General features: G+C 49.5%; 1 protein-coding gene across 7 annotated transcripts in view; it reads right to left on the reverse strand.

Annotated features, from left to right (window-relative positions):
• Positions 1-20,604, reverse strand: part of grb10 (growth factor receptor bound protein 10) — a 194,168-nt gene that overhangs the window by 61,369 nt on the left and 112,195 nt on the right. For all 7 annotated transcript variants that reach the window (XM_033049957.1, XM_033049921.1, XM_033049975.1 and 4 more), the window contains one exon: positions 4,190-4,346. In XM_033049957.1, the coding sequence (XP_032905848.1) occupies positions 4,190-4,346 (157 nt within the window). The remainder of the gene's footprint in view (positions 1-4,189; positions 4,347-20,604) is intronic.

A 20,604-nucleotide genomic window follows, 5' to 3' on the forward strand; every position in this document is an offset into this window, starting at 1 on the left:
TATGGAAACAGGCTCTTCGGCCCAAATTGCCCATCCTGACCAAGATGTCCCATCTGCACTAGCCGCATCTGCCCATATTTGGCCCGCATCTTTGCAGATAAAACACCATGTTAGTAAGCAGGTTTGGGAAGCAGTTAGGAAGATATATCGCACAAGGGGATCTTGTGTAGAAGTGCAGGGCTATGATAAGACCTCACTTGGAGTAATGCTACCTGTTCAACGTTTTGAGCATTTTCTATTTTCTATTTTTATCTCACATTTCTAGCATCTGCAATGTTTTTGTTGTGAAGCCCACCAATATACTGCCCACCAAAATGCCTCAGAATGGCATTCAGGCATTAACGACATCTATATCTTCTAATTGAATAATAAAAAGTTGTGGGGTGAAGGAGATATGGATTTGCTACGTGCTCACAAGCAGAAGAAATCAAAACCAAAACTGAAGATCCTGGAATTTAAACTTAAAACAGAAAATCTTGGAAACACAGCAGGTCAAGCAACAACTGTTGAAAGAGAAACAGAACAAGGACAGGTTCAACAAAGGGTCTTTGACCTAAAATGCTGACACTGTTTGTCTTTACATTGATGCTGCTTTACCTGCTGAGGCAAGGGTAGAGTTGTGCAACAGTAGAGTGTGTCCTAGTCATGATGCAAATATGTATTCCAAAGCTGATACCAGGACCTAATTAACAACAGGTTGCTGAAAGGTTCAGTTTAAAACAGTTACCACAGAGTGAAATCGAAGGCGACCAACTGGATTTAAAACGTGGATCAAAGACAACGGTATACATTTTCCCAAATTTTATTTACAATAGATATCTGTTCATCCAGTTCTAGATATCATGCAGGTTGACAACTTATGAGACTTGAGAATTAACGGCAGGCAGAGCCATTAGTATAAATGAAAAATAACACTATTTAAAATTTCATGTCTGAAAGACAGCACATAAGAAAAAGGAGAGGGGTGGGGAAAGATGCTTGGTGACCAACAAGAGGTAACCATGTGGAACCTTGTCAAATGCCTTGCTGAAGTCCATATCTATATTACTAAAAGTCTGATCTTGACCACTTATGGCCCACTGTGCTGCGACTTCCGAGAGACTGCCTGCAAATGGTTGTTTGGGGGGGGGGGGGGGGGGGGGGGGGGGGGGGGGGGGGGGGGTTTGTGTTGAAGTAAAAAGGCACTCTCTCTCTCTCTCTCCACCTCTCCCCGCCCCCACCCCCTCTCTCCCTCCCCCCTCTCCTCCCCCCGTATGTGACGCTGCATGCCGCCTCCCCCCCCCCCCACAACCGCATATCCACCGTCAACCCATTAAGAATCAATCGCCAGTCTATCTTGGCCAATTCACGTCTCATACCCTCAAAGTTACCTTTCTTTAAGTTCAGGACCCTTGTTTGTGAATTAACGATGTCACTCTCCATCCTAACGAAGAACTCAACCATATTATGGTCACTCTTGCCCAAGGGGCCACGCACAACAAGACTGCTAACTAACCCTTCCTCATTACTCAATACCCAGTCTAGAATAGCCTGCTCTCTCGTTGGTTCCTCTACATGTTGGTTTAGAAAACTATCCCGCATACATTCCAAGAAATCCTCTTCCTCAGCACCCTTGCCAATTCGATTCACCCAATCTATATGTAGATTGAAGTCACCCATTATAACTGTTTTACCTTTGTTGCACGCATTTCTAATTTCCTGTTTGATGCCATCCCCAACTCCACTACTACTGTTAGGTGGCCTGTACACAACTCCCACTAGCGTTTTCTGCCCCTTAGTGTTTCGCAGCTCTACCCATATCGATTCCACATCCTCAAAGCTAATGTCCTTCCTTTCTATTGCGTTAATCTGCTCTCTAACCAGCAACGCTACCCCACCTCCTTTCCCTTTCTGTCTATCCCTCCTGAATATTGAATATCCCTGGATGTTGAGCTCCCAGCCTTGGTCACCCTGGAGCCATGTCTCCATGATCCCAACTATATCATAGTCATTAATAGCTATCTGCACATTCAACTCATCCACCTTATTACGAATGCTCCTTGCTTGTTCAGGCTTGTTTTTACAACACTCTTACCCCTTATACTATTATGCTGAAAAGTGGCCCTTTTTGATTTTTGCCCTGGATTTGCCGGCCTGCCACTTTTACTTTTCACCTTGCTACCTATTGCTTCTACCCTCATTTTACACCCCTCTGTCTCTACGCTCACATTTAAAAACCCTTTCCCTTTAACTCCATCCTCCACTATCCCATTCGACACCCCACCCCCCTTATTCAGTTTTAAACCACCCGTGTAGCAGTGGCAAACCTGCCTGCCAGAATGCTGGTCCCACACCCGTTAAGATGCAATCCGTCCCTTTTGTACAGTTCCCCCTTACCCCAAAACAGATCCCAGTGATCTAAGAATCTAAATCCCTACCCCGTGCACCAGTTCCTCAGCCACACGTTCAGGTCCCGTATCTCCCTGTTCCTGCTGTCGCCAGCACGAGGAACTGGAAGCAAACCGGAGATAACAACCCTGGAGGTCCTGCTTTTCAGCATTTTTCCGAGCTCTCTAAAGTCACGCTGCAGAATATTCATCCCCTTCTTTCCGACATCGTTTGTGCCGACATGCACTACCACTTCCGGATGTTCACCTTCGCCCTTGAGGATTTTCTGCACTCTGTCCGTGACATCCTGGATCCTGGCACCAGGAAGGCAGCACACCATCCTCGCATCCCGTCTGTTGCCGCAGAAACCCCTGTCCGTACCTCTCACAATGGAGTCTCCCACTACAATGGCGTTGCCTGCCTTAGGCCTTTTTGGTTCTGGCTCAACAGCCCTATTCGCATCGCAAGCCAGTCCGCCGCCCAGTGTAAACACGTCTTCTGTCCCGACAGCTTCTAAGTGGGTGAACCTGTTCACAAGAGGTACAACACCCGGGGACGTTGGCATTCCATGCTTCCCTCCCTTTCTCACTGTCTCCCACCTTCTCTCTTCCAGTACCTTAGGTGTAACAATCGTACTGTAGGACTTGTCAAGGAACGACTCCGTTTCTCGGACGAACCGGAGGTCATCCACTTGCTTCTCCAGTTCCCCAACACGGCCCTTCAGGAGCTCTACCTGGATGCACTTCTCGCATTTGTAGCAGCCAGAGGCACCAGCGGTGTCCTTGACCTCCCACATACTGCAAGCATCGCACTGAATCAGCTTGCCTGACATCTCCTTCTTTCGTCTCTACCTCTCATGCGTATTGCGTGGTCTCCTCTCCGAAGACTCTCGAGCCAAAGACTCACACTTTTCTCACAGGGCACTTCCCTCACAAGGCCGCTCACTCACTGCCGCTCGCTAAGAGCCGTCTTGCTTAAATTGACTGATAAATTGCCTGATTTACCAATTAACAAACCTCAGTTTACAAATTCCTCAGTTTTCAACTGGTTTCCCGGCACTGACTCACTTCTCTCCTCCCACTCGGGCTAGAGCCAATCAGTCGTATCTCTTGCTAAGCTCCTGCTGCTGTTGCTCCCAAATCTACAGCAGTTCTGAGTAAAATCTGCCTGTGCTTGGCTACTACTTTTCAACTGTTTTCACCCCTCTGACACTGCTCTCCTCCCACTCGGTCATAATCTGAAGCACATGCCAGTAATCAAAGAGTTCATGACCAGGTATGAAAGAAAATAATTGCTGGGGTACATGGAAATAAGGAGAGGGTTATGGCCATATGGGCTGTTACCCTTTGATCCATCATGAACCCTATAGACCATATAGCCCTTATTTGGTGTGATGCATTAGCCAAGACTACATAAACTTTTGAAAATGGCAATTGAGACAAAAACAATCTCTAAATTTATTTAAAAACAATGAATGGTGCGTTAAAATATAATTCAACTCAAACATACTTTTGATGTACTTATGTTTAAGAAAGAACTGTAGATGCTGTACTTATGCACTTATTGAAAATATTTTTCATGCTTTACTGCCACAATTGATATCGGAAATATTTATAGCTATATTGATGTTTTATAGATCTATGAAAGTCTGAGAGCAAACAGAGGTCTTGTCAATTTTACTTTTCTTAAAACTTCACATGCAACCCCCTCTCCACCTCCCCCCCCCCCTCCCCCCCTTCCCTGTCAATAAAATGGAACGACATTTGACTATTGTAATTAATAATACTCCCTAAATTTATTCTGTATTATATAACCATCTTACCTAGACCTAGATGTGGGTGATGTTCAACTAAAGTCCAGCTATTGTCATCAACACAATGGCATTGATATATCAGCAGCTGGCAGACGTCTCTGGCCGTCAAATCAGATGGAAGTTCAATTGCTTTGCTTGTTCCATCTTCACTAAAAACTTTAATAACCTACCAAAAACATTGGAAACATTGATTAACAAATAACAATTAACAAATAATGTCACCTAATTTTAAAGATTGGCAAATGAACAGACAACCAAGAAACATTTATTTATTTATTTAGAGCGCTTGTGTGGTCTAAAATTACAAAAACAATTCCCATAGTCAACTGTATTATTCAAAGTAACAAAACTGAAAATTGAAACTAATGTCTGCTTTCTTCCATTGGTTTTGTATGTTAGTTACATAGAACGTATCATTCTGTCCTTCCCTGTTGGCCTTGTCTCCCACCCCCACAAACTCTCTGACATTTCAATCCTATGAGGCCATTATAGAACTGAATTTAGCCAGCAAAACACAAAGTGTGGGCGTAACTCAGCGGGTCAGGCAGTGTCCATGGAGGAAATAGATGGGCAATGCTTCGGATTGGGAGCTTTGTTCAAACATTGTAGTATGGGGGAGAAAGCTGGAAAAGGGTTGGGGACGGGTCAAATTCTGGCAAGTGATAGGTGGATACAACTGTGGGGGGCAGATTGATCGGCAGATGGGTGGACAAAGCCTAGCGATGAAAAAGAGACATCAGGGTCCATTGCAGGTACTGGCTTCACCACCATCAAATGGATCTGCAGGAAGCTTTCCTCAAAAAGGCAGCTAAAATTGGCAAAGACCAACACCACCCTGGCCATGTTTTCATCTCGTTGCTACCATTGTGAAGGTGTTACAGGAGCCCGAGAACAGTGACCTCCTGGTAACAATCAGTTTCTTCCCATCAACTATCAGGCTCATGATCCACACCACACTAACCACACCAACAATCTACTAAGATTTGGTTTAGATTAGGTTGGTTCAGTTTGCAGTATGATGGTCTAGTTACTGAGCTTTACTGAGAATTTATTGTATTATTGATTGTTGCATATTTATGTGTTATGTTGTAGCATTAATGTGCCTGTAAAAATGCAGCAAAAATTTAATTGTTCCATTCCTGGTGCATAAGACAATTAAACACTCTTGCCTTGACACGTCACACAAAATACAAAGGAAATGTTGAACATAATTTGTTTAAGAAGGAACTGCAGATGCTGGAAAATCGAAGGTACACAAAAATGCTGGAGAAACTCAGCGGGTGCAGCAGCATCTATGGAGCGAAGGAAATAGGCAACGTTTCGGGCCGAAACCCTTCTTCAGTCTGAGTTTCTCCAGCATTTTTGTACACCGTTGAACATAATTTGCTGGGTGAATATCCAACCTCACTTTGTAAGTCAGCAGTTCAGAGAACAGGACAGTATCTTAAAATTGAGCCTAAAGTTTTAAATAGACCTCTTTGTCTCATCCAAGGCACTTTAGTAGTGTAGCACACTTAGGATGTTATAATGTATCAAAGGATTACTGTACTTGTCACACATTTCAAACACTGACTAATAATGAAACATATTACATTTCCCTTGGGTGTGTACAATGAGCTCCATAAAAAAGTCAGTACACATTGTTAGGAACTGAATCAAACCATGCATGTTAACCAGAGTCAGCTTTTATGGCTGATGTAATCAGTTTCCACAAAGATCAATACAGTTATAGTCATAGAGTGATACTAGGAAACAGGCTCCTCGGCCCAACTTGCCCACAACGGCCAACATACTAGTCCTATACTAGTCCTACCTGCCCGCGTTTGGTCCATATCCCTCCAAACCTGTCCTATCCATGTACCTATCTAACTGTTTCTTAAACATTGGGATAGTGCCAGCCTCAACTACCTGATTGTTCCATACACCCACCACCCTTTTGTGTGAAAAGGTTATCCCTCAGATTCCTGTTAAGTTTTTTCATCTTCACCTTAAACCTATATCCTCTGGTCCTCGATTCCCCTCCTCTGGACAAGAGACTCTGTGCATCTGCCCGATCTATTCCTCTCATGATTTTATACACCTCTATACGATCACCCCTCATCCTCCTGTGCTCCAAAGAATAGAGTCCCAGACTACTCAACCTCTCCCTATAGCTCACACCCTCTAGTCCAGGCAACATCCTCATAAATCTTCTCTGTACCTTTCTAGCTTGGCAACATCGTTCATATAACATGGGGCCCAGAACTGAACACAATACTCTAAATACGGCCTCACCAACGTCTTATACAACTGCAACATGAACTCCCAACTTCTATACTCAATACTCTGACTGATGAAGGCCAATGTGCCAATAGCCTTTTTGACCACCCCATCCACCTGCGACTCCACCTTCAAGGACACCTGCACTCCAAGATCCCTCTGCTCTACAACACTCCCCAGAACCCTACCATTCACTGTGTAGGTCCTGCCCATATTCGACTTCCCAAAATGCAACACCTCACATTTCTCTATTAAATTTCATCAACCATTCCTCAGCTCACCCGACCAATCATTATTAGCTGTTCCTTAATTGGGAGTTGACAAACGTCCCCACACCAAAAGAGTAGAAATGTTTTTGTTTTTGTTCAATTGAAGTGCAACACATAAGCTGAATGAAACATTGAATGTCATGTCTTGTCAGTCTTCAAGTGTATCATCACAGTAAAATAACTATGGTTTATTTAAAATTAAAATCTTTCAAAGTGTTATCTATCTATCTACTCATCCACTCCTCAAAACATTTGGACATTTTTATGTACACATTTTAAAATAAAATCCTTCTCCCCCCCCCCCCCCCCCCCCCCCCCCCCCAGGCACACCTGCCTCCAGTATGCCTCCAAGTACGCTCGCGCCACGGCTCCCGCTGCTGGACTCCAGCCCGCTCGCCTGCCCGACCCCTACTTCACCTCTCTCCCCCATCCTCTCCTTCCTCTCCCCCACTCCGCCCTCTTCCCCCCCCCCTCCCCATACTCGGGGTCTGAAGCGCCGAGTATGCGAGCCCATGGAGCTCAGAAATATCGAGCCCCATGGGCCCCGCGGCCTTGCTCGGGGTCCACGCCCGTCCACATCCTCGCTAGGGTCCGGCGCCTGGTGGGGAGGCTGCTGCCGTGGGCCAAGACCGGTTCGACGCCCGCTCATCCGCCCGCCCGCCCACCGCCTTGCTCGGGGTCCTCAGGTCGATCCCCGCCCGTGGCCTCCTTCGAGTCCATGTCCGCCGTCCAGCGCCTGGTGGGGAGCCTGCTGCCTGGGCTGGAGCAGAGCCTGGAGCTGGAGTGAGGGCCAAACCCGGGGTTTGGGATGGGGCCGTGACCGGGGCCAAAAAGCCGCCACACGCCCGCCAGCAGTCTCTGTCTCTGCCTCTCTCTCTCTGTCACTGCCCACTCTCTTTCTCTGCTTTCTCTGCACCCTCTCTCTCTCACTGCCCTCTCTTTCTCTGCACCCTCTCTCTCTCTCTCTCTGCTCTCTCTCTGCCCTCTCTCTGCCCTCACACTCCCCCCCCCCCCCCCACGCCCCATCAAGACCTCTGCACTCACTACAACTGGGAATTGGAAATGATGCCAAACCGGTTACTCTGTATACCAGGGGTCACCAACAATGCCTCTGTCCTCTCTCTGTCTCTGCCCTCTCTCACTGCCCTCTCTCTCTGCCCTTTCTCTCTGCGCACTCTCCCTGTCTTCTCTCTCTGCCCTCTCTCTCTCTCTCTGCCCTCTCTCTCTCTCTCTCTGCCCTCTGTCTCTCTGCCCTCTCTCTCTACCCCCTCCCTTTCTAGCCGCGCCTGCGCAGTTGGGGGCTGTGTGTGAGTGGATAGGGCGGGGGATGGGGTTAAAGGACCAAATGAATAATATTCATATAATATCTAGGTGGGGGGTTAGTGTGTGTCTCTGTGCCTCCATGCCCCTCTCTGTGTGCCTCCGTGTCCCTCTCCGTGTGCCTCCGTGTCCCTCTCTGTGCCTCTCTCTGTGCCTCCGTGTCCCGCTCCGTGTGCCTCCGTGTCCCTCTCCGTGTCCCTCTCTGTGTGCCTCCGTGTCCCTCTCTGTGTGCCACCATGTCCCTCTCTGTGTGCCTCCGTGTCCCTCTCTGTGCCTCCGTGTCTCCTTCTCAGTGCCTCCGTGTCTCCCTCTCTGTGCCTCCGTGTCTCCCTCTCTGTGCCTCCGTGTCTCCCTCTCTGTGCCTCTGTCTCCCTCTCTGTGCCTCCGTCTACCCCTCCGTGCCTGCGAATTGGGGGCTATGTGTGAGTGGATAGGGCAGGGCATGGGGTAAAAGGAATGAATTAATAATATTAATATAATATCAATGGGGGTGGTTAGTGTGTGTGTGAGGGGTGGTTAGTGTTTGTGTGTGCGTTTGTGTGTGTGCGTTTGTGTGTGTGTGTGTGTGTGTGTGTGACATTGGTTAGTGTGTGTGTGACGCCTCAGGCCGCCCCATCCCCTCGCAACGGCGCGTTGGTCTAGTATACTATTAAAAGTCTGTGTGTGTGTGTGTGTGTTTATTTGTGGGTGTCAGATTTGGTCTTTGATTCCTTGGTCTGCCAAAACCACACGCAAAAACTCTGAGATTTTTTCCATTTCGCTAGACATTTCACATTTACATTCGCAAATCCAATCCTCATTAAATTCCGTCGTTTTAATCTACACATTTTTAATGAAATCCTCCCCCCACCCCCACTCACTCATTTTGTCACCTACTGCTGGTCATAGCGGCTGCTGCCGCCCGGCTCTCCTCCACTCACCCCCCCCCCCCCCCCCCCCCCCCCCGGCCTGGCTCTCTCAGGCTGGCTCGCTTCGCCGTGCTCGGAAAAGCAGCGGGGGAACAGCCGATCTTTGGCTTGAGCCAGCGTGACAGAGCCGGCGCGTTAATGGCCTATCGGCCTCGATGTCGTACGCAGCGTCTTGACAGCGTACGCAGCCTCTCGATGTCGTACGCAGCGTCTTGACGGCGTACGCCTGGACCGCAGGCTCACTCGCCAACATGCCCGCCCGCCCACTCCACCCTCCCCCCCTCCCCGTACTCGGGGTCTGAAGCACGTTCGGGGACCAGACCCAACGAGTCTGCACTTATCTATTAAAACTGTGTGTGTGTGTGTGTGTGTCATTTTGCATGTGAAAAGTATCTCCTCGAAAACCCGACGAAAAAACATGGGAGATTTTTACAATTATGGTAGGGATTTAACTTATGATTTCATAAATCCACTCCTCTCTAAATTCAGTCGATTATTTCCCCAGATTTTGAATAAAATTATTCACAAAACAAAAAAAAATTAAATCAAACTGCTGCATGAGTCACAGTATCACCTCACAGATGTCCAATCACAATGGATCTTATTTACATATGTGACATCACAATGGGACAGGGGTGGGAGATTGGAACCTTCACATGATCCCTCTAAAATCAAACTGCTGCATGAGTCACAGTGCCATCTCACGCCACCGCTGCCCAGCTGCTGACGTTACAATAACAGACATTTTTACATCTTCTGGTAGAAATTTTCCTTATGATTTCAAAAATCCAATCCTCTATACATTTGATTATTTCCCGAGATATTTACTAAAATTTATAACCAAACTGACATTTAAAAAAAATATTAAGGTTGCCCAGCTGCTGACCTCACAATGCCTTTGCACCTGGCCCAACTGCTTCATGGCCCCGCCCGGCCTGGCCCCCCAGCCTGCCAGGTTGTTGATTCCATTGTTTTGCATTGAATTGAAGTGAATTATTTCTCACTTAACATCACTCATTCTTAACATTAACTTTTAATTTCAAAGACAGTTTAATAAAAAAACAACTTGCTGTCTTCATTGACAGCTTAGATCGGACCTGCTGTGTGTGTGTGTGGGGGATGTGGGGGGTGTCCTCCCCTGAATTCCATAGAGCTGCCGACAGCTATCGTGCATGAGACGCGGACGCTTCATTTCCAGAACATTCTGAGCGCGTGACCCACGGTTGCATTTCGCTCTCTGTCTCTCCCCATCTCTCTCCCTCCTCCCTCTCCCCCCCCTCTCTGTCTCCCCCCTCTCTCCCTCCCCCTCTCTATCTCCCTCTCTCTCTTCTCCCCCCCCTCTCTCCCCCTCCCTCACTCTCTCCCCCCTCCCTCTCTCTCTCCCCCTCCCTCTCTCTCTCCCCCCTCCCTCGCCCCCACCCCCCAGCCCTCCCCCCAACTCCCGCCCTCCCTCCCCTAAACCCCCTTCTCCCCTCCCCTACCCCATTCCCTCTCCCCTCTCAGCCCCACTCTCCCTCTATCTCTCCCTTCTCTCCTCCCATCTCTCTCTCCCTACCCTCCCTCTCCTCCTCCCCTTCACCCCCCTCTCCCTCTGTCTCTTGCCCTTCTGACTCTGCCCCTCTCTCTCTATCTCTCCCCATTCTCTCTCTGCCCTCACTCTCTACCCCCCTCCCCTCCCTCTCTAGATGCGCCTGCGAGTTGGGGGCTATGCGTCACTGGATAGGGCAGTTATGGTGTAAAAGGAGCAAATTAATAATATTAAAATAATATCAAGGGGGGTAGTTAGTGTGTGTGTGGGGGTGGTTAGTGCGTGTGACATCGCATGCTCCCCCCCCTAGCCCCCCCAACCCCCTCACCACAACCGCTCGTTGGAGGAACAGACCCAACGGGTCTGCACTTGGTCTAGTATCTATATTACTAAAAGTCTGTTCTTGACCAGTTTTGGCTTTCTGTGCTGCGATTGCCGAGAGTACGCCGCCACCTATGGCCGTCATTTATGGCCACCTCGCTCAGAGCCCCCCTCCGCCGCATGTGTGCCGAGGATTTTTCCCGTCAATGAAAATTGACAGAGATATTAATGTTTTTACATAATTCCCCATTCTCTCTGCTGCCCCTGCTAGAGGGGGAGTGACTATAAAACCAGGAAGTGGTGTGCCTCAATCAGTCTCTGCAAGTGGTGTGCCTCAATCAGAGCTCTGAATGACACTAACAAATGTCTACAACACTGTGAGTACCCTTAATTTGGTTTGAAAATGAAAATATGGTTAGAGGTAAAAAAGCTTCCTCCTCTCCCCCCCGTCTCCTCCCCCCCCCCTCTCCTCCTCTCGCGCCCCTCTCCTCTCCCCCCCTCCTCTCCCCCCCTCCTCTCTCCCACCCCTCCCCTCTCCCCCCCCCTCTACCCCCCCTCCTCTCCCCCCCTCTCCTCTCCACTCCCCCCACTCCACTCCCCCCCTCTCCTCTCCCCCTCTCTATCTCTCCTCTTTTTCTCCCCCTCCTCCCCTCCATCCCCTCCCCCACCGTCCCTCCCCTAAACACCCCTCCCCTCCACACACCCCTACCCCCTTCCCTCCACCCCCCTCCCTGCTCCCCACCTCTCCCCGCCCCTCATCTCTCTCTTCCCCCCCTCTCCCCCCCTCTCTCCCCCCCTCCTCCTCCCCTCCTCTCCTCCCCCCTCTCCTCCCCCCCCTCCCCTCCCCTCCTCCCCCTTCTCTCCACTCCTCCCCTCTCCACTCCCCCCCTCTCCTCTCCCCCTCTCTCTCTCTCCTCTTTTTCTCCCCCCCTCCCCTCCCTCCCCCACCGTCCCTCCCCTAAACCCCCCTCCCCTCCACACCCTACCCCCTTCCCTCCACCCTCTCTCCCCCTTCCTGCTCCCCACCTCTCCCCCGCCCCTCATCTCACCCCCCTCTCAGCACTCCCTCTCCCCTCCTCCCCCCTCCCCCTCCTCTCCCCCCCTCCCCTCTCCCCCCCCTCTCCTCCCTCCTCTCCCGCTCTTCCCCCCCTCTCCTCCCCCCCGTCTCTCTCCCCCCCCCCCTCTCTCCCCCCTCCCCCTCTCTCCCCCCTCCCCCTCTCCCCCCTCCCCCTCTCTCCCCCCTCCCCCTCTCTCCCCCCTCCCCCTCTCTCCCCCCAAAAGTTGAGTCAATTCATTGGCTCCGGGAAGCGCCAACTGCCCCCCCCCCCTCACGTGGGAAAGATCGATTGCGTTGGGCGAACGGGTTGCTTTGCGGGAACGGGTTGCGTTCGGGGAACAGGTGAAGGAGAGGGAGGGAGAGGTGAAAGAAGGAGAGGTGAAGGAGGGAGTGGAGGAGGGGAGGCGGTGAGGGGGGAGAAGAGGGAGGGTGAGGGAGTGTAGGGGGATGAGGGGAAATGAGCTGCACCTGCGCAGTTGGGGGCTATGGGTGAGTAGTAGAATATTGCGTTGGGCGAACTGGTTACGTTATGGGAACGGGTGATTGTCTCCGGGGGGCGCCTGTCTCCGGGGTGAGCGCCAACGTCGCATTCGGGGGACCAGCCTTCCCAACAGACAATAGACAATAGGTGCAGGAGTAGGCCATTCGGCCCTTCGAGCCAGCACCGCCATTCAATATGATCATGGCTGATCATCCACAATCAGTACAGGTGCACAACCTTTTATCCGAAGATCCAAATAACGAAAACCTCCGAATAGCGGACATTTTTTCGGTCCTTGAAGAAAGGTCCTTGAAAACGTTCACCGAGGGCGGCCCGCAGAGGTGACAGCGGAACCTCCGGTCGGTCCTCGAAGAAAGGGGAACTAAATCCCCATTCATAAAAGAGAAGGTGAGGGTATATTGCGCGGGAGGGTTAATAATTGACAATATGCTGCTGCCTGCCCGCTGAGTTAAAAAGTTCCCACGGTAGACTCACGATACACAGTGTATCGTGAGTCTTGCGTGGGAACTTTTTAACTCAGCGGGCAGGCAGCAGCAGATTGTCGCTCCCTTCAATTTCACCCCACCTACACCCCTCTGCTTCCCGGCCATGTGTGTGACCCCTTCCCTCCCCTCTCCAGCTCCCCCGCTCATTGCACCGGCGCGGGGGCTTTGCACTGTCTTCAAGTCGGCGATACCAGCAGGTCAATGCCAGTCACCGGAGACGTCAGGACCAACGGGACACTGACCCCCAGGCCCACTGCAAGCACGGAGATCCCAGAGACCCACAGCCAGTAGCAGCCCAGCCCCGTTCCAACTCCAGAGGAAAACTGCAAACTGGCCAGAGACGTCAGGACCACCAGAAGCCGTTCCCCGAGCTGCGCCCCCTCATCGGGACACCGACCCCCAGGCCCACTGCAAGCACGGAGATCCCAGAGACCCACAGCCAACAGCAGCCCAGCCCAGCCCCGCTCCAACTACAGAGGAACCTGGGTTGCGGATGACGGGGCGCCGCTCGGGGCGTCGTAGGGGCCCATCGGGGAGCGGGTTCCTGTTGGTCCTGACGTCTCCGGCCACCTGCCATCCTCCGAGAACTGTACCGCCCTTGCAGGAGAGTGGGGTTGTTTGCAGTTGCAGAGGGAGGGGGCAAGGGCGGTATAGCTCCCAGTCTCAACTCCAGTCCAGGGGGGTGGCCGGAGACGTCAGGACCAACGGGACACCGACCCCCAAGCCCACTGCAAGCACGGAGATCCCAGAGACCCACAGCCAGCAGAAACTCCAGCCCAGCCCCGCTCCAACTCCAGAGGAACACGCAGGGGCAGAAGCTGATGGTGTGCAAGGTACGTCTTGTTCTTGGGGTGGCGGATGAGGGGGCGCAGCTCGGGCTGTGGGCAAACTGCCACTTGTCGCCGTAGCGGCCCATCGGGGAGTGGATTCCTCTGGAGTTGGAGGGGGAGGGGGGTATTGTGCTGTTTGATCGCCCCCTGCTATCCCAGGGACAGGGAGACACAGCGGCTTTTTAGACTGGTGGGCAATCACTTCCAAAGTTCTGCCCACACAGTCAGTACACCTCTCCTACACTGCATTTCATACAAACATTTATTCTGCAAGAAAAAACTACATTGAAGACTCAAACTCGCGACCGAGTAACTGCCGGGATCAAGGCGCAAACTCGCGACCTTGCGGATATGAGCCGAGCACTCTACCACTGAGCCAGCCATTAAAATCTACGCTAAAAAATTTCCATTCCGAAGACCGACAAATTCTGAATTACGAAAAGTGTCTGGTCCCAAGGCTTTCGGATAAAAGGTTGTGCACCTGTACCACGTTCCTACCTTCTCCCCAAACCCCGACTGCTATCTTTAAGAGCCCTATCTAGCTCTATCTTGAAAGTATCCAAGATAGAAAGTATCCCTCTGAGGCAGAGAATTCCACACTCACAACTCTGTGTGAAAAAGTGTATCCTCATCTCCGTTCAAAATGGCTTACCCTTATTCTTAAACTGTAGCCCCTGGTTCTGGACTCCCCCAACATCACGAACATGTTTCCTGCCTCTAGCGTATCCAAACCCTTAATAATCTTATATGTTTCAATAAGATACCCTCTCATCCTTCTAAATTCCAGAGTCCACAAGCCCAGCCGCCCCATTCTCTTAACATATGACAGTCCTGCCATCCTGGGAATTAACCTTGTGAACATACGCTGCACACCCTCAATAGTAAGAATGTCCTTACTCAAATTTGGAGACCAAAACTGCACACAATACTCCAGGTGTGGTCTCACTAGGGCCATGTACAACTGCAGAAGGACCTCTTTGCTCCTATACCAGGCATGATATTCACATCCAGAAAAAAAGTAGGAAGTATTGGTTGGGGGTCCAGGAGGCCGGCTAGGCACCCGGTGGGGGTTCAGGGGGCTTCTGCATTTTCTATAAATTGAAAGTGATTCCTAAGCTTCCCAGGGGATGATCAGCCATAATCACATTGAATGGTGGTGCTGGCTCGAAGGGCCGAATGGCCTACTCCTTAACCTATTGTCTTTCTGCTGGTAGTATACATAGCAGAAGCTTACAATTTTTCTAAAATAAAAAACAGTAAAATAACCCCCAAAAGATAAATATTTAATTAAATAAATGACTTCATACAGCTAAACAAATCTTTACAAAATATGTTACCTGAAATGTCTCTTTGCCTAGCACTGTGTGCAAACAGCACAGAAAAAGTGATTGATAAACCTATGACATAAGTAACATTACCCAAACTCTAGTTTGACTTCCTCTTTGCCTGACACTTTATTTTTGTAAACTTGCTCAACATGGCTTCCCTGTGCTTCTTTCTTGCCAGTTGAACTTTCTCTTGGCTTCTGCAGCCATCTTCTGCTTCAGTAAGGGAAGCTGATCAATGATTGGTCGCAACGCCCCTCGGAGACTGCGTCTAATTGGCCGCCGAGTGATCGGCGCATAATGTGATTGGACACAACGCCCTTGGAGACAGCGGCTCATTGGGCGGCAAAACAAACAAAAAAATCGGAATTCCGATTTAAATCGGAAGAAATAGCATGCCTGCTGTACTCAACTCCTCTTGTTATGAAGGTCAACATGGCATTCGCTTTCTTCACTGCCTGCTGTACCTGCATGCTTATTTTCATTGACTGATGAACAAGAACCCCAGATCCCGTTGTACTTCCCCTTTTTCCAACTTGACACCATTTAGATAATAATCTGCCTTCCTGTTTTTGCTACCAAAGTGGGTAACCTCACATTTATCCACATTAAACTGCATCTGTCATGCATCTGCCCACTCACCCAACCTGTCCAAGTAACCTGCATTCTCAGCATCCTCCTCACAGTTCACACTGCCACCCAGCTTTGTGTCATCTGCAAATTTGCTAATGTTACTTTGAATCCCTTCATCTAAATCATTGATATATATTGTAAATAGCTGCGGTCCCAGCACCGAGCCTTGTGGTACCCCACTAGTCACTGTCTGCCATTCTGAAAGGTACCCTTTAATCCCTACTCTTTGTTTCCTGTCTGCCAACCAATGTTCTATCCATGTCAGCACTCTACTCCCAATATCATGTGCCCTAATTTTGCACACTCATCTCCTATGTGGGACCTTATGAAATGCTTTCTCTAAGTCCAGGTACACTACATCCACTGACTCTTCCTTGTCCATTTTCCTAGTTACATCCTCAAAAAATTCCAGAAGATTGATCAAGCATGAGTTCCCCTTCGTAAATCCATGCTGACTCGGACCGATCCTGTTACTGCTATCCAAATGTGCCGCTATTTCATGTTTTATAATTGCCTCCAGCATCTTCCCCCATCACCGATGTCATTCTAACTGGTCTATAATTCCCTGTTTTCTCTCTCCCGCCTTTAAATCCCAACAATAAACACATATTAACATCCACCACAGTGAGTCCACCCAGCATCTCCTCACTGTGATGAAGGCAAAAGTCTTTGGTCTGCAGTCTCTTCCCTCCTCTTCTCCCTCTGCGCTGAGGCGATACCCCCCGGGCGATGTTATAAATCAGTCCCGCGGCTCAAACACCGCGGCCCGGGGTGGTCGAAGCTGCCGCCCACCAGTCTTGCAGACGCAGCCGCTGGCCCGTGGCCGAACCCCGGACTCAGGCCACCACCGCCAGAACACCGTCCCAGCCACCCTCACGTGAGTACCGTACCGTCTTCAGCCTCGGGCTGGGCCGCCCCGACATGGGCGCCGAACCTCCCCCGGGCTGGCCCTGCCCCGACATGGGCGTCGCTTCTTCCCCGGGCCGGGCCGCCCCGACATGGGCGTCGCTTCTTCCCCGGGCCGGGCCGCCCCGACTTGGGCGTCGGTTCTCCCTCTGGCCGGGCCGCCCCGACTTGGGCGTCGCTTCTCCCTCGGGCCGGGCCACCCCGACATGGGCGCCGAACCTCCCTCGGGCTGCGAACGCCGCACCTCCCCGAGCTCGGCCGCTCCGACGGGAGCCTCGTTCCACCCTCGGGCTGGCCGCCCTCACAGCCTCTCACGGGAGCACTGTTCCAGCCCTGAGCCGGACCGCCCTCACGGGAGCGAGCTCAGGGCAAGTCCTGACGGGTTCTGCCTCCGGAGCCTCGAGGTCGCCAGCTCCATTAGGCCTCAGCGCAGACGGAGGCAGAGAAGGGGAATACGACAAAAACGTCGCATTCCCCCGCAGGGAGAGACTGCAAACCCTGTTTCGACCCCCCCCCCCCCCCCAAAACACAAACTAAAAACAAAAAACTAGACTAACCAAAACAAAATAAACAACACAAAAAACACAAACAAACGGGACTGCCGGTGAGCCGCTGCAGCCAGAGCCGCGCCGCCACTCCGCTTTTATTGTATTATATGTATGACTGCTGCAATTTCGTTCAGACTTCGGTCTGAATGACAATAAAGTCAGTCTGTCTGTCTGTCTGTCTGTCTGTCTGTCTGTCTGTCTGTCTGTCTATCTATCTATCTATCTATCTATCTATCTATCTATCTTAAAAAGTGGGATAACATTAGCTCCCCTCCAATCCACAGGAACTGATGCTGAGTCTATAGAACATTGGAAAATTATCACCAATGCGTCCACGATTTCTAGAGCCACTTCCTTAAGTACCCTGGGATGCAGACCATCAGGCCCTGGGGATTTATCAACCTTCCGTCCCATCAGTCTACCCAACGCCATTTCCTGCCTAATGTGGATTTCCTTCAGTTCCTCCATCACCCCAGAACCTCTGGCCACTAGTACATCAGGAAGATTGTTTGTGTCCTCCTTAGTGAAGATGGATCAAAATGTGGATCAGTAATATGCTGGACACAGCACATTTGGAAGAAATGAGACTCCTCCTAATAGACAAACAAGACCAATTCTTAAGGAGTTGGTCCCCATTCATTGATTTCTTGGATTCATGTGGTGACATAGTATCATGAAAACTAAAAGTTTCAGGTATCGGTGAAAGGTGATTTAGAATACAAAAAATTCATCTCCTTGTGGCAACTGAATAATCTCCCTCCTGCTTTCCTTCTTCACTTATTCCTTTTTTTCACTTTTTCTGTATCTGTTTGTCACTCACGTTCACTAGTCTATCCTTCACTTTTCACAACCTCTTTTTTTTCTCTTTTCTCACTTCTCTCTTTAAAAAAAAAAAAAGGAAGTTGTACAGAGAATGTAATATGTTAACATAATTTTTGTGCCAATGCATTGTACTCACTTCTAATAAATAAAATGAATTTAAAAAAAAAAATGGATCCAAATTACCTGTTCAACTCATCTGTCATTTCCTTGTTCCCCATAATAAATTCACCCTTTTCAATCTTTAAGGGACCAACATTGGTCTAAACTAATTTTTTCCTCTTCACACACCTAAAAAAGCTTTTACTATCCTCCTTTATATTCTTATAAAGAATATCCCGTATGACCCCCCGCCCCCATCCCCCCACACCCACCCACGTTGGGGGACAGGGCCCAATGGGTCCCACTTGGTCTAGTATCATATCATATCATATACTTATTTAAATGTCTGATCATGTACGTGTGTATATGTGTGTGTATATGTGGTTGCCTTTACATCTTCGCAAAAACACTGCGCGTTAACGATAACATTCTTACATATTCCAATTGACATTTTTCCCGTTGAGGCCGGGATCACCTTATCTGACCATTTTATGCTTTATTTCTCGGCTTATTCTCGACTCGTTACTGAATAAAAAAGTATTTAAGTCTTTTGACTTAAAGTCAAAAGATTTTGAAATTAAAACCACTAGCTTCAACTAATGACGTCACAATGGCTCAGCTACCAGACATCAGCCTCAATGAAGATTTCATCCTATATTTGGTATGTTATTCACGATTAAACCTTTAAAAATGCCAACTTTCACAAGATTTCTACATATTCTGATTCACATTTATCCCCATTATGCATAGGTTCATTTTCACTGAACAATTTATGCTTTATTTCTCTACTTAGTACTCAAAATACTTTGAATTTCAAACCGACCAGCTTCAACTGATGACGTCACAATGGCAGCTTCAACTGATTAAGTCACAATGGATGGACTAGCAGGGGGAGGACGAACTGCTATTGCAACCCGCAGGGCAAGTGCAATTGGATTTTTTTTTAAAGAGCACTGCTGAGGGAGGCAAGGGGAGTGCTGGAATCTTACGTTCGGGAACGGCTTGAGTTGGAGGACCACTCCGCCCATGGGGAACGGGTGCGTTGGGGGAGTAGACCCATCGGATCTGCACTTGGTCTAGTATACCATTAAAAGTCTCGTCTTGTTTCTGAGTGTGTGTGTGTGTGTGTGTGTGTATTTCTTTGTTTGTTTCTGTGTGTGCGTGTTTCTGTGTGCGTGTGTGTTTCTGTGTGAATGTGTGTGTGTTTCTGTGGGCGTGTGTGTGTGTGTGTGTGTTTGTGCATGTATGTGTTTCTGTTTGTGTGTGTGTGTTTCTGTGTGTGTGCGTGTGTGTTTCTGTGCGTTTCTGTTTATGTATGTGTGTGTGTCTGCGTGTGTGTGTGTTTGTGTTTATGTGTGTGTGTGTGTCTGTTTCTGTGTGTGTGTGCGTGTGCGTGCGCGTGTGTGTGTGTGTGTGTGTTTCTGTGTATGATGGTATTTTCTCCAAAACGGTGCACAGTAATACTAACATTTTTGCAGAACCTCAGCTTTTTCCCTGTCTTCGATCCGATCAAGTTTCCTTCAGATTTGATGTTATATTTCACAAGTTATTGATATTTAAAAAAGTCAACTTTGAGAATAACTGCCAAGATGTTTCTGGCATCTCAGTCCTCCAATCACAATATCTCATTTACACAAGCTGCCGTGAACATTCCGACAACCTAAAATGACATCACAATGGAACCTCAGCCACACGCTGCCATGAACATTCCGACAACCGAAAATGACATCACAATGTGATCTCTTCTGCCAATACACAAGCTAAGAGAGGTGACGGAGTGAAAAATTCGAGAAGAAATGTTATTTAAACATTGTCTTTAGTGGGGGTGTGCGAAAGGGGAGAGGTGAGGGAGGGAGTGACTGAGGTTTGGGAAGAGAGGGAGGGAGAGGTGACAGAGAGACAATGGGATCAGCAGCTTCAAGGGGAGTAAGGAGAGAGTGAGATTTTTGCCCCCCCCCCCACGTGGAAAGGATTGGTTGCGTTGGGGGAACGGGTGAGTGGTGGAATATTGCGTTGGGGAAACGGGGCCCAACAGGACAGGGGGGAGGGATGGGAAAGGGTTATGGAGGGTGGGAGGGACTGAGGGTAGGGGAAAGGAGAGGGAGGGAGAGGTGAAGAAGGGAGTGGAGGAGGTGAGGGGAGAGAAGAGGGAGGGTGAAGAGGATGGGGAGGGAGTGTTGGGAATGAGGGAATGGTTGTGTGGTGGAATAATGTGTTGGGCAAACGGGTTACGTTGGGGGAACGGGTGAGTGGTGGAAAGGGGTTACGTTGGGCAAACGGGTTACGTTGGGCAAACGGGTTACGTTGGGGAAACGGGTGAGTGGTGGAATATTGCGTTGGTGGAAGGGGCCCAACGGGTCCCACTTGGTCTAGTAAAACATAAATGGATCTTCTGGCTCCTGCAATACAATGCAAACCACATACAGATCGGTGGTAATTAATAGCCTGTGTTTGTCCTGATGTAAAATTGGAACCAATTTTGGCCTAGTTTGAAGTAGAAAAGGGAAGAAAACACTGGTCAGAATTATTTATACATACAGGTCCACCACTGATTTTCTGGCACCCTTGGTTCCTGAGCATTTCTGGATTATCTGTTTTACCGGACCAACAGA

This window comes from Amblyraja radiata, chromosome 2 (genome assembly GCF_010909765.2).
Source record: "Amblyraja radiata isolate CabotCenter1 chromosome 2, sAmbRad1.1.pri, whole genome shotgun sequence".
NCBI lineage: Eukaryota > Metazoa > Chordata > Chondrichthyes > Rajiformes > Rajidae > Amblyraja > Amblyraja radiata.